The sequence below is a fragment of the Echiichthys vipera genome, assembly GCF_963691815.1.
Source record: "Echiichthys vipera genome assembly, chromosome: 19".
Classification (NCBI taxonomy): Eukaryota; Metazoa; Chordata; class Actinopteri; order Perciformes; family Trachinidae; genus Echiichthys; species Echiichthys vipera.
In genome coordinates, this window is record NC_139844.1 from 9,873,446 (window position 1) to 9,887,361 (window position 13,916).

The window sequence follows — 13,916 nt, forward strand, 5'->3', positions numbered from 1 at the left end:
AACAAACCAAAGAACTGACAGAGCACGTGGGGAAAACCGTGCGGGTTGATCCTTTCCGGCTACCGTAGCTCGTGCGGAAGTGGCACGGAAATGCCAGTTCTCACGCCCATGTAAAGTTATTCAGGTGCTGTCATCTTCTACACACTTTTAAATATTAAAAACATCCCTGCACGTTTTCTTTCACCGGGTGCAGCGTGTATGAGTTGGTGAAAGTGTGACAAAAGATGGCATCCAACGCTGTTTATTCGGTATGTACGCATGTTTTTCCTCAGGGGGCTAAGCTAACTGAGCTAGCTATCTGCTGTAGCTCAGTGACATTTGACATTTCATTCAAACAGGTGAACCACACATATTATCTCACCCAACATAAGACTTCGAGACACGCCGTTCTTTTTGGTTGTTGTTATTACATACATTGCATGATTTAAATTTGACAGTTTGCTGTTTTGCTTTGCGACATTTTCACAACTACACAAGATTGTTGAGCAATCCACTATTTATTTAAGTATGCAAGTATCCTGCAGGACATGTTGTTTAAGTGTGGCCAAAGCTACTTTTACCCTCTCGCTGTAGGATGCAGGTTTGTCACAATTTCAGATTCAGAATCAACTTTATGGCCAAGTTTGACCTGTTGAACTTTTTAACTTTTATTTATGAAGGGGGGGGGGGGGGGGGGGGGGGCACTGAGAGCCATGCTAAGAAGAAGAATTAAAGAGTTATAAATATAGGATATAAAATAAAACGTGCAGGTTATTGCGTCACTATTTAAATAAAAAAATAATTTCCTTCCTTACAAGATGCAACAGTTTGTTTCTCATTTTTTTCTCCTTCAAGTGTTGCTGTAGGTTTTACCATTGTATGAAATGTAAGACATGTTTGGGGAGCAAGTTTTGCCTCCAACGGTCTAAATTACAAAATGTTGGGCGTACTTAAAAAGATAAATATAATTTATTAATTGTGTATGTAACATCACTGTTTGTGTGAGTGTGTTAGAGACAGAAATGTAAATTAAAATAATTGAATGAAAATGAAATAGGATTAGGATATTAGCCTAAACTGGTAAATATAAATCGTTGTGATTTTTATTTTGAGGGCAATGTTTGCAGCTCAGTTAAACTTTTTAGGGACATTCTGAGAATTCTTGCGTCATTTTTGCCCTTTTCTCTCCCTTTATTTCTGACACTGGTTATTACTGCTTAAATTTGTGTGCGATTCTATTTATATCCTAGAGAAAGGCTCGCACATTTTGACACAGATTTTGATACAATACAGTGGCTGATTTGCTCTTTCTTTTCTCTCTTTCTCTTTAACTAAAATGTAGACTATATCCTATCATGGTAACAGTAATGAACAACTGAGAAATATGGCTGCATGTCTGATTCTGGTGTTTTTTGTCTTTAACAGCATAGAGACCCTATACTGAAGAAGAGAGATGACTTTGAGGACATCCTGGAGGAGAGGAGGAACTCCAGCGACCTGAGATACGCCCTGAGATGTTACACTCCGGTTCTTTATAAAGGAGTGACGCCCTGCACGTCCAGCTCACTGAAGAGCATGGTGCTGCAGTCTGATCAGCTGCGCTACGTCATCAATCAGGTAAATGCGAGGCGGTCTGACAGGAGGTTGTCATTCTGGTATTACCTGGTGGATGTGGTCTCCAGAGTACACTCAAAAGTTGGCAGGTTAGTTCAGAAGGAGGAGGATTTCTGCATCGGCTCATACAGTAGATTAGTCGATTAATCGATCAACATAAAAAGCTATTTGGCTGATTGATTAAAGTACCCCTTCGCTCAAAAATTTATTTTTCTTCTGTTACTGCTCTTTTATTGACAAGCAACAATTTTCATTGCTTCTCTGTAATTGTGCACATAACCATAAACAACTTGAAACTGACAAACTAAGAGTTATAAGTTGTAGAAAAATAGTGCTTTGTTTTTGTTTTCAGACATGAAAATAAATAAAGTATCAAGCGGTTTTATTTTTTCTACATGTTATTTTGAATCATCAAGGTCTCAAAAGAAACAGGGAGGGCAACTGATGACCTCCAGGAAGAGGCGTCAGCCATCTTGGAGGAGATGGCTCAAAGTCTGCAGCTCAGCACCGTTCGCTTCTTTGCCTTCACGCTCAGCAAAGTCTTCAAAAAGTTGTTCAGGAGCATCTGTGTGAACGAAGAGGGCATCCAGAGGGTGAGGATACAGACCTGACACTAAGGACAGAGTGTGAGTGAAGATGTCTGACACACACCTCATCTGCTTTTTGCTTCATTAGCTCCAACAGGCCATCCAGGAGCACCCGGTCGTCCTGTTACCCAGTCACCGTAGTTACATGGACTTCCTGTTGATGTCATACATCTTGTACACCTACGACCTGGCTCTGCCCGTCATCGCCGCCGGCATGGGTGAGCACTGAAAAGTACCACATACTCCATACAGATTATGGAGTATGTAGTGCACGCTGTCTGATAAATTAACGATTATTAAGTATACCATTACCAGAAAACCAAGGACGACTGAACCTGCCAAAATAAATACATAAATAATTAAATGACTTGATAAATCCCTGCAGATTTCATGGGGATGAAATTTGTAGGGGAGATGCTGCGGATGTCTGGAGCGTTCTTCATTCGGAGGTCGTTTGGTGGAGACAAAGTGTACTGGGCCGTCTTCTCAGAGTACGTCAAAACCATGCTCAAGGTGAGGAGAACTTACTTTGATGCTAATTCTTAGGGACCTTTTCTTGTCCTAAAGTTGGAAAGACGTGACATTTTTTGTGTGGTCAACTTTGTTTTTTCACCACAGAATGGATTTGCACCAGTTGAATTTTTCTTAGAGGGAACCAGAAGCCGGACTTCGAAGTCTTTGACTCCAAAGTTGGGTATGTTAGAAGGAAAAGCAAATATGAACTGTCAAACATCTGTAGTCAGATCAGATCCTGTGTTTTGTATTCTCCTTAAAACATATATATTAAAACAAAAAAACAAATGGAAAGGTTCTACAATAAGTTAATCGCTGCACCATTACTAATTAGCAAAGTCAAAATATGGAAGTGTATTTTCAACATATTTCTGCAAATATCCCCAAATGTTACCAATGTTATTGGATTAACTGTTTTCCTGTCTGTCCTCCTCCAGGTCTGTTGAATATAGTCATGGATCCGTTCCTTAAAGGCGAGGTGTTTGATGTTAACGTGGTCCCAGTCAGCATCAGCTACGAGAGGATCTTAGAGGAGACACTCTACGCCAGAGAGCTGCTGGGTATTCCCAAACCCAAGGAGTCCACTTCAGTGAGTCATTTTAACATCTGACTTGTTTCTAATCGATGAACGGAGAATGGAAACACTATTGTAAAGGTCATATTTGGTGCTGAGATGTCATGACACCTGCTTCTCTTGTTCCTCTCTCCTTTAGGGTCTTTTTAAAGCCAGAAAGGTTCTCAGTGAAGACTACGGCAGTATCCACGTGTACTTTGGTCAACCTGTCTCTGTCAGAAGTTTAGCCCAGGGCAGAGTTGACCGCTGCCAGTTCAACCTAGTACCAAGGTGCGATGTACTAACATTAAATAAGAACAGTAAGGGCGCACTCACACTGTTTTTCGGCTAAAGCCTAGTGCGTTTGACCAGTGGGAGTGCACCCGCTCCTCGCATAACTGCAGAGAGGTGGGCTTCTGTAGAGTGTGTTTGCACATGTACGAGCACGAGCGCGCGCACGTGTACGAGCACAATGCCTGCGGCGGTTCTGACGTCATTTATGTGCGCCTGTTCGGACATAGTAAATAGAAGGACGGACCATGCATTTACAACAACAATGGCGGTGAAAGGTTCATGTTGGTGTGATGCGGAGGTGGAGTGTTTACTGCAGATTTGGTCGATGAAAAGATTCAAAAACAGTCGACAAGACGCACAAAAACTCAGAGGTCTATGGAAAGATTTGTAAACAAAGCAACGCATCGCGATGACGTCAATCAATGCGTGTGACGTGTTACGGCGTGATGACGTATGGACAGCAAGAAGCATGGGGCGCGGGGGGAGAGGGAGGGGGGACAAGTACCCTAAAGCCCGGGGAGCGGTGCGGAAGGACAGTGTGAGTGCGCCCTAAGACATCTTATGTTTGCATTGCCCTTCTGTCTTGTGTCTGCCTTAAAGGCCCAGACATCAAAGAACTAGTTGCAACAAAAGCCAGCTGTTGTGCCGCCTCTGTCCTCGCTCAAAAAGTTGTACTTGAACACACCGACACGACTTCAGGTGACAGCCAACTAGAACGTACGTTTTACGCCTGCATGAGAGGAAATAACTCTCCATACCAGCAGGTGGCAACAGTCTGTATTCATCAGTCAAAAATTGAAACCAGAAGACCATAGGATTCAAGGCACTAGTTAGCCAGTTAGCACATTAACAACACAACTTGATGATTAAATGATAAATTATATTGCTGTGCAAAAAGGAAACAATATGTGAATGTTATTTCCTTTTTGGAAATGATAGATAATAATAACTAGCAAATAATACGATATATTAAGAAATTGTTTCTACTAAAGAGCACAGTGGCTTAAAAAATAATCTTGCATGATATAGAAAGTTTTTTTTGTAACCTCACAGCATCTTGACTTTAACCTGCCACTGATTCTTGGTGCTTGGTGTGCTTCATGTTCAAAAAAGTAACAGTAAACACCTCAAGCCTGCTCCTTATCCTTGCAGAGCTGGATGTCTAAATTAATTATATTATTCGTATTTAACCTTAATATAACTAGGAAGTTAGATTGAGATTAAAACATGTCTATCAACATGTAACAGGACAACAACAAAAACAGATCAGCTTAAATAGTTACAAAAACATTACGTGACAAGACGGCAAGTAAACTATTGTTTGTTAATTGAAGTAACTGCAGCCGGCACTGACCACTTTCTTTATTCTTAAGTTTAAATCTGTTAAAGAGATAAAACTCTGTGACCTTAGTCCACAGGTTGTTCCAGGGACAAAGACCAAACAGGTCTCTGTACTGATGATAGACACTTTGAAATGGAGCCATTTATTTGACCTAAGATTATGACTGTTCTTCTGACTCTGGACATTTGCCTAAAATAATGTTATTACGAAGGTTGTAACCTAAGCATGGTATGGGATGGCCACACTACCATGCTCGTACGTAAGAGTTGTAAAGATGCAGTTGAAAATGTTGACTAACTGTAAACTTTCTGTTTGCAGACATATCCCCAGGAGACCCGGCGAGGACATCCACAGCTTTGTGAATGACTCGGCCTACAAGCTGGTGCGGGCCCAGGAGGAGAACATGGTCCTGAAGCCCTGGGTCCTCTTGGTCTCGCTGCTGCTCCAGAACCACCACCACCAGGACCAGATGGCGGGGCAGAAAAAGGGGATGGCGCTGGACGAGCTGACTGCACAAGCCGTATGGCTCAGGGACCTTTCTCGGCAGTACGGAGCCTTCCTTCACTGGCCCGGTAACAGCAGGAGCCCAAAGTGTTCATCATCATAATAGTGCTGCTGGTTCTCTGCACGCTCGAGTGGGTTTTTCTGAGGTATCTTTCTCTCCGTCAGATCACATTCCTCCATCAGAGGTGGTTTCCTCCAGTCTTTCCCTGCACACAGGTCTAGTGAGGATCTGTGAGGGAAGAGTCCAGCTGGCAGTGGAACAAGGTTTGTGTTTGTTTGTGTTTTCTTGATTTAATTTCTGTATTTTAGATGGATTATATTATTATGTATTATATGAAAGTTCCTTTAAGGCGACAGTCCAGGAAACTTCCTATGATCAGAGACTAATCATTTAAGTAATCATTGAACTGATCATTTGTAAAAAAAACTTTTTTGGCATATTGTGACTTAAAACGTTGTCTTGAAGCAGGAGGATCAGCGGGGCCCGGGGAGCCTCACAGCACTGTCACTCCAGAAGAGGAGCTCCTGAGCCAGGCAGTCGTCATCCTCTCCTGCTCCTCCTACAGGAACCAGGCGCTGCACGTCTTTCTCCGACCCGCTCTGCTGGCTTTGGCCATCCACACGGCCTCCTCCAACCAGAAACGTAAGACACACACACACACACACACACACACACACACACACACACACACACACACACACACACACACACACACACACACACACACACACACACACACACACACACACACACACACACACACACACACACACACACACACACACACACACACACACACACACACACTATTCCAATTCAAGGACTAAAAAATACGTTTGTTGTTCTGGTTCTCCTGCATTTTAATCCTTCTGTTTTTCCAGAGGAGGTGTTCAACAGCTTCAACTTCCTCAGAAACATGTTTTCCAATGAGTTCATCCTCTGTCCTGGTGCCGCGGTGCAGGTGAGGAACAACGTTTATGTGCTCCTGTGATAAATGTCTGAATGTAGAAAAGTGAATGGCTCCTCTTGTAAATAAAGTATTGAAAGGTTTCACATTCCACTCATGTTCTGTGTCCTGCAGGACTTTGAGGAGGCGTGTTATCTGCTGCAGAAGACCGGAGCTCTGCAGGTCACCCAGCAGGAGGTTCTGGTAACGGAAAGAGGACACACAACACTGGCCTTCCTCTCCAGTACGCTGGACCCCTTCTTACAAGGATACCAGGTGAGGGAGACACACTGGACAGCTTTTTAAATCCAGAGTATATCTGGATCACTGAACGTTATTAGACTTGAGTGTTTTATTTAGTTGTCTAAATAAAACAGTGTCTAATGTGCATCAAATATTGGTAAAGTTTCATAGAGTTGATATAATGTCTTTGACTCTTTTGTAAAGTTTTAAAAGGCTTAAATGTAAGATCTGGAAAAACTAATGGAGCATTTATATTTTCCACCCTGTAGTAATGGGTTTTCACTTTGTGCACTCTTTAAATGATCAACAATAAGTAGTCCATCATGCATCTGTGTATTATTTTTTTATTTAGCCTTTATTTTACAAGGTTTGTTTCATTGAGATCAGGCCAAGAAGAGAAGCAACACAGAGCTTACACATAAAAGCATCTAGAAAACATTAAAAGGATCACATAAAACATTTACACACAGACACAGCCTGGACTCAAAATAATTCATCATAGTTTTACACTCAATTAGTTTCACTATGTTTTGAAGCTTCAGATCAGTCTGAAGATTTTTTTCAGCAGCAGAAAACCCAAAGTCTTTCTTCCCCAGTTCAGTTCTGACTGTAGGAACAGAGCAATGCAAAAAGTCTTGAGCACTTAATGTTTGTAAGTTCCATGATGCAATTAAGATGCAATAAATAGTTGGGAATTTGACCAAGAATAGCTTCATGAATAAAAATATACCAATGACTAAAGGGCCAATTCACTGCTATAAAACACACAATGGAAAGTGAGATATCCACAGTTTGTAATACATCTCAGATCTCTATGCTGATACAAACTATTAAGGTAGACTCCACCAGTTTCCGTTTGACAAAAAAAAGTGCCAGACTTGTTTATAAGAGTATGCAACACACTGGATATGCTTCCTATAAGACAAGTGGTCATCAGTTAAAACTACACACTTAGACAACAGTAGATACAACTCACTTTGTTGACAACAATTTCTGACCACAATTTTCTCTCCCGATGCTGATTTTACTGTTTTTCAAGTAGTGCAAAAGTTTGATATTTTGAGTATAATTTTCTCACAGTTTTACATATTTCTAGTACTTTAGTATTTACTCATTTGTTCTGTCCTTATATGGTCTTAAATTTAATTCCAGGAATCATTTCACATGTTTTATTGCAGATACTGGCACATATACATACAGCATGTGCACGCGTTAAAGTTCATGCAAACGTTGTGTTTGTTTTCATAAACACGTTGATCTTATAGCACCACAGCTCTTGTAGCGAGTGTGTGACACTGCATATGTCCTCTAGATGGGGCTGTTAACACATGACTGTCTTAAGTAAGTGTGTGTCTGTGTCTCAGGTGGTGTGTCGGTTCCTGTGTGAAGGGGCCGCCGACACTCTGACAGAAAAACAGTTTATTCCTGATGTCCGGAAGTTCATCATCAAACAACTTTTAGCAGGTTTTCTCTCTTTAAAAGTTTCTCTTTTGTCAGATTTTTTTTGTGATTTTACACAAATGTTCTAAATGTTCGTGTGTGTGTGGTTGTGTGTGTGTTATCCAGGTAGACTAAGGTACACTGAGGTGTTGTCCTCTGACCTCCAGAAGAACTCTCTGGCAGCTTTCCTGAGACTCGGAGCTGTTCAGAAAATGAAAGGGTATGTGTCATCCTTGCGTCCCTGGTTGTTTGGATTAGCAGCGAGCTGAAAGTTAAGGCACGTGTTCAATACATTTACTCACTTACCTTTTATGGGATCCAGCCATGAAGACAGTTTTGGGTTGTATTCACTCTGGATAATCCACAGAAAGCACGGAGAAACTACTTCTTTCATTAGAACTTCTTTCCAACAAAAGAAAAGGTTGTGCTGTGAAATAACCATTCCATGTTTTCACTTCAGAGCGGATCAGGGGATGTTGAAGGTCAACAGGGTGATGGTGAACTCACTGGAAGACACTTTAGGTAAGAAACAAGTTGCCAGTTAAACACTCAGCTGGACAAAAATGGTGTTATCTGTTTCTGCAGGAACTTTCAAACAAATCTAAAATCGTGTCTTTGTCTAGGAGGAAAGCTGCCCACTCAGAAAGCAGTCGCCGCTCGCCTCTAATGCACCGACCTCAAATGACGAACAGGGGACCGGGGAGGGTCAAATCTTTTTACCTGAGGAGATGACGTCTCCAGCCAAACTGCTTTCTACGCGACGGAACAAAACAAAAGAACTGCCATCTGGTGACACCTCAATTTGTTTTCTCTTTCTTTTAATATTACCGTCTTCACCTCTCTTTTCAATACGCCTTTTTTCTCTCTCCCTCTCAGAACTTTCTATTGAAATCCTTTTATACATGTTCATAAAGCCTTTGAAGGTGTATCCCTTAACTCTTCTGGAACACTGACCTTTTTAACCATGAGTGGACGTGTGAAAGCTTCTGAATGAGCCGCCTCCACTCAGGATGATGGCTGTTCTCCATTAATGCATTTGATGTGAATCCTCTAACACTCAACTCACGTCTTCTGTTTCATGTCTGTCTGTTTATCAGCTGTTGGTTCTTCTCTCTCTCTTTTTTTATCTTTGAGCACTTTACTGAATACAATGTGGTGTGGGCTTTATCTTCGCACTCTTTGACCTTCTCTTTTTTTTGTGGAACAACAGTTGCCAAAATGGTGGATAAGAAGATTTTGATTGTTACATTTTTTTTTTAGCTTTTGGTTAAAAAACAAAGTTTATATGTTTGAGTTGCCACAGACTTTATGAGTAGCTTGTTCCAGGTGTCAATGTTGGATTTGAAACCACCCAAGGCCTTTTTGCCAACGCTCCGAGCTTCATTCATATTTGTTTACACTGTCTGATGCCAGGGTCACACCGTTGCCAAACTCCAATTAAAATTACAGTTATTTATTCTGAAGCACTACCAGCTACACCAAAGCAACACATTTTTGTTCACTGTTGGAGATGATTTACATATTTTCTCATGTTCTCTCAATAGTTACTTAAGTAGCTAGTATATATTAAAGTTTATTTATACTCAAAAGTGGTACACACTTGATATCATTTTGTTTGAAGGGAAAGAAAATAAAGGAAAATTGGAGCTGCAACAGAAACTCAGAGGGGAAATGTCACGTAAAAGGAGCTTTTAAAATATCAAACCAGCGGGTTATTATTTCTTTTTAAGACTCAGGTTGCCCTACATGTTGTTCAGAAACGGTGTAATATTTTATCAAATTTTCCAAATTACATTTGTTAAAATAAAGCTATTTATTTGGTAGTTAATTAGCACAGTTACCTTAAAAACGCCACTCCAGTGTTGGCCGCAGATTCGGGGTTGACAGAAACAGACAGAGCTGCTTTTAGAGGAACAACAAAACTGGTTGAATTATACCTTTCAGTAAAACCACTTGAGATACAATCTGTTATGATAATATTAATAATATTGATATTGGTGCCAATATGACACCTGAGTTGCAGTAACACAATTGATTTTTTCCAATATCTCTCTTTTGAGAACCATGTCACTCTAGAAAAACTGTTTTTAAACCAAATTTCTGAAATGCATACTTTTTGTCCCAACACAAAGCAGTCACACAAGAAGTTTTCCAAAATGAACACAACACAGGAGGCTAGCGATACAACAGTATATATATATACTGTATCTTCAAAACCATATAAAGATGTAAATTGTAAATTTAATCGTTTTTATCATGGTTGAAAAACTTGCAGTCAAACTGCGTTACGTTCTGATCTTTGCACGTTGTGTTTATGTTGCACCAAAGTTCATAATGAAAAAAGAAAAGGCTTTTCATTTGTCAAGTATGTAATTCACACAGGAGAACACAAAAATAAGCTTTGCCATGTGGTTACTACATTACCAGAAAACATGCTTTAACCTTGCCAAATCTTCCAGACACTAAAGTGAACTCAAAGCAGCTCTGCGTCTGACCAACTTTTGTGGAACAACAATCTGTGTGTCAACAGGTGCCATCCAAAGTGTCTACAGTGTGTCTGTGTTTTTTTCAATAGCAGCTTTTATACAGTTTAATGTCTAAATATTTGACTCCTGTGTGTGTGTGGGTTTGTGTGTGTGTGCTTCAGTGGGTTGGCTGAGGCCTTTTCGTACAGACTGTACAGGCTGATGAAACACAAAAGCATGTTAATAATAAAGTGTTTTGAAATACACATTTCAGCTTCTCTTTATAGATGAACTGGAGCAAAGTTGTTTTTTCCCGCTTGATTAAAATTGACTCTGTCATTCTGTCACATCTGATGTGTGTTTGAGTCAAAGCTCTGGTGACATGACAGCTCAGAGAAACTCTTTGATCTTAATTCATTTAAACATGATGTGGTCAAATAGAATTATGTTGATGTGTTTACACATGATGAACAGGAAGTGTAAGTCAAGTATTCAGATCATTTACTTAAATAAAAGTATTAATATCTCAACATTGTGAAGACACTCCACTGCAAGTTAACGTCCTGCATTCAAAACTTTAAGTAAAATTATTTAAATATTATCAGATATTTAACATTTTTAAAGTAAACGTCCTCAGAGCACAGTAAAATGTTCCCTGTCAGTGTTTTATATTATATAGGATGTTTCTGGATTCATATTCCTGCTACATTAATAAGTATGTTGCATTTTATTGCAGTAGATCTTTAAGCTGGTGCCAATTTGAACTTTTAAACACTTTAAAGACTCTGGAGAATCAGCTGTCTGTGATAAACTGAAATAAGGAGAAGGAAAATACTTTCTTCATGTTTATTTGAGCTGTAAAGCTTCAGTTTGTTCACACATCCCATCAGTAAAGTCTGTTAAATGACTCAATGATTCCATGCACACTTCATCCACAACAATCAACAGCAGAATCTGATTTCCTTACTCATTTTAATTATGATCGTTACACTTTATAATAAATCATAGAGTCTCATCCGACAGTTAGAGCTCATCTACATCTGACAAACCAAGAAATTAATGTAATTTCACTTTTCTTGAGGATAAAGGAAGTGTGGATATTTTTCTCTTCAGACCCAAGCAGTGGAAGAAACAACATACAAATGCATCAATATAATCAAATATTCATCAGACATTTAGAGCACAGACAAGTTTCCATTTGAATGCAGAGAAATGTCACTTCAGGTAAAAACACATCATCATGAGCAGTGATAGGCTCCGTGGCTAAACAGACGCAGGAAGGAGTGCCACCTAAAGAAACTCAAACATTTACACAACAACTAATGACCAGATATCAGATTCCACCCATAATGTTTGATTGACAGCTGATCTGTCTGCAGACAAGACATGAAAAGAAAAAAAATTCATCTCTCCGTAACAAACATGGAGACAAAATAAGTTTTGAGGATTAAAAACAGAGCATTTAACCATTAAATGACTTCTGTCTATTTGACTTTAGACAACTCAGCAGTGCTTCCCACATAAGACCAATAAAGCAGAAGTCCTGCAAAGAGGGGCTGAGTGAATGTGGTCTGGACTCTGTGGAGGAGAGTCATGGTTTCAGAGACGCTGTAGAAGCACAGAACACCTGCACTGTGATCCAGGTACACTCCTACTCTGGAGGACCAAGGACCTGAGACACAAGTTTGGACCTTGTTGTAGCAAAAGTTATAACTACTGTCTTTACACACTAATGCCCAAGATTTATCATTGTATCCAAATGAATCTGCTCTGCTGATATTCTTGTATGCGACTGCTACACCAACTCTTCCTCTCCACTCCACCTCCCAGTAACAACGTCCAGTCAGACTCTCTCTACTCAGGACCTGAGGAAAATCAATGAATCGGTCTGGGTGATCAGAATAAGACTGTTCTTCATTCATTCGTGTTGCCTTTCTGTTCCCCTCAGATAATAACAAACGTTTGTGTGCTGTGTTTGGATCCAGTGGGATCTCGCATGAATATCTTAAGAAGTCAGCTCTGGTCTCGGGCTCTGCTTGTGGATTTGACAGTAAAACATCCACTTCAGTCACAGTCAGTGAGACGTTGCTCCATTTCTCTCTCAGGACGTCCTGTAGTTTCTCTGTGAGGTCTGACACAGCTGCCGTCACGTGCTCAAAGTATCTCAGGGGACGGATATTGAAGTTGGATGTAGACGGATGGAGTGGAGACAGTGAGGTGTAGCTGTGTAGAAACTGGTTGTGATCCTCTGTGTATGAGAGCTTCTTCAGCTCAGCGTCCTTCCTCTTCAGCTCAGTGATCTCCTGCTCCAGCTCCTCCTGAAGTTCACGGACTCGACTCACTTCAGTTTCCTGCTGGGATCTGACCTGCTGCTTCACATCGGAGCGTCTTTTCTCCACGAGACGGATCAGCTCAGTGAAGGTCTTCTCGCTGTCCTCCACAGCTTTATCAGCAGAGCGATTGATGGCCTCCACCTCCTGTTGAAGCAGCTTCACATCTCTCTCTCTGTCCTGGATCCTCTGCCAGATGTTTAGTCGACTCCCCTCCAGCTCTATCTGCCTCTGGCTCCTTTCTGCTGCAGCTGAGACTGTGTTGTGGCCTTTGTGTTCGTCCACAGAACAGAGGTAGCAGATACAATGCTGATCAGTACGGCAGAACATCTTCATCACCTCATCGTGACGAGAGCAGATGTTCTCCTGCAGCTTCTTGGAGGGCTCCACCAGCTTGTGTTTCTTTAAAGGAGCTGCGTCGTAATGAGGCTGCAGGTGTTTCTCACAGTAAGAGGCCAGACAGACGAGACAGGACTTGAGGGCTTTCAGTTTTCTCCCAGTGCAGACGTCACAGCCCACATCCTCAGGTCCCGCATAGCAGTGATCATCAGGAGCAGCTTGGAGTCCACTCTTCTTCAACTCCTCCACTAAAATGGCTAACATGGTGTTTTTCAGCAGGGCAGGCCTCGGTGTGAAGCTCTGCCTGCACTGAGGGCAGCTGTGTGTTTTCTTCTCTTCCTCTTCATCCCAGTAGCTTATAATACAGTTCATGCAGTAGCTGTGTCCACAGGAAGTAGTCACCGGATCCTTCAGTAGATCCAGACAGATGGAACAAGAGAAAGTTTCCCGGTCCAGCTGAACTCCTTTCTGCGCCATTTCACCTCTCAGTGACGACGCCTGTGTGAGTTTCTCTTCCTCAGAAGTGAAACTAGTCTGAGCTCTGATCTCAACAACATGTTTTTGTGCAGTGAGTGGGGCCTGTCAGCTCCTGCACGTCACCACCTTGTTGGTTCCACCCATTTTCATAGTGTAGATCTGAAGGGGAGGGAACAAGGAAATAATAAACTTTGTTCATTTCAGGAAGAGTAGCGACTCTGTGAATTTGAACTTTGTGTCCTCATTTACCATAAAGCCTCGGTTCAAACCTGCTGCACATATAACCATG

The 13,916-nt window shown here is 41.2% G+C and overlaps 2 protein-coding genes across 3 annotated transcripts; one reads left to right on the top strand and one right to left on the bottom strand.

Moving 5' to 3' along the window:
• The first annotated feature begins 98 nt into the window (after positions 1-98).
• Positions 99-10,687, top strand: gnpat (glyceronephosphate O-acyltransferase). 2 transcript variants are annotated; one of them, XM_083934303.1, is made up of 17 exons: positions 99-248; positions 1,405-1,596; positions 2,010-2,186; positions 2,269-2,398; positions 2,566-2,693; positions 2,799-2,874; positions 3,131-3,282; positions 3,407-3,537; positions 5,201-5,454; positions 5,552-5,650; positions 5,853-6,029; positions 6,269-6,348; positions 6,469-6,609; positions 7,941-8,040; positions 8,143-8,236; positions 8,477-8,538; positions 8,640-10,687. In XM_083934303.1, the coding sequence occupies exons 1-17, from the start codon at positions 225-227 to the stop codon at positions 8,681-8,683; spliced, it is 2,061 nt and encodes a 686-aa protein (XP_083790429.1). In that variant the 5' UTR covers positions 99-224; the 3' UTR covers positions 8,684-10,687. The 2 variants fall into 2 exon arrangements, with proteins under 2 accessions (XP_083790429.1, XP_083790430.1); XM_083934304.1 differs by having other exon boundaries at positions 5,856-6,029.
• An 840-nt stretch (positions 10,688-11,527) lies between these two features.
• LOC310961984 (tripartite motif-containing protein 16-like) lies at positions 11,528-13,642 on the bottom strand. The gene has a single exon (XM_083934310.1). The coding sequence runs from the start codon at positions 13,625-13,627 to the stop codon at positions 11,966-11,968; it is 1,662 nt and encodes a 553-aa protein (XP_083790436.1). The 5' UTR covers positions 13,628-13,642; the 3' UTR covers positions 11,528-11,965.
• Positions 13,643-13,916: the final 274 nt, after the last annotated feature.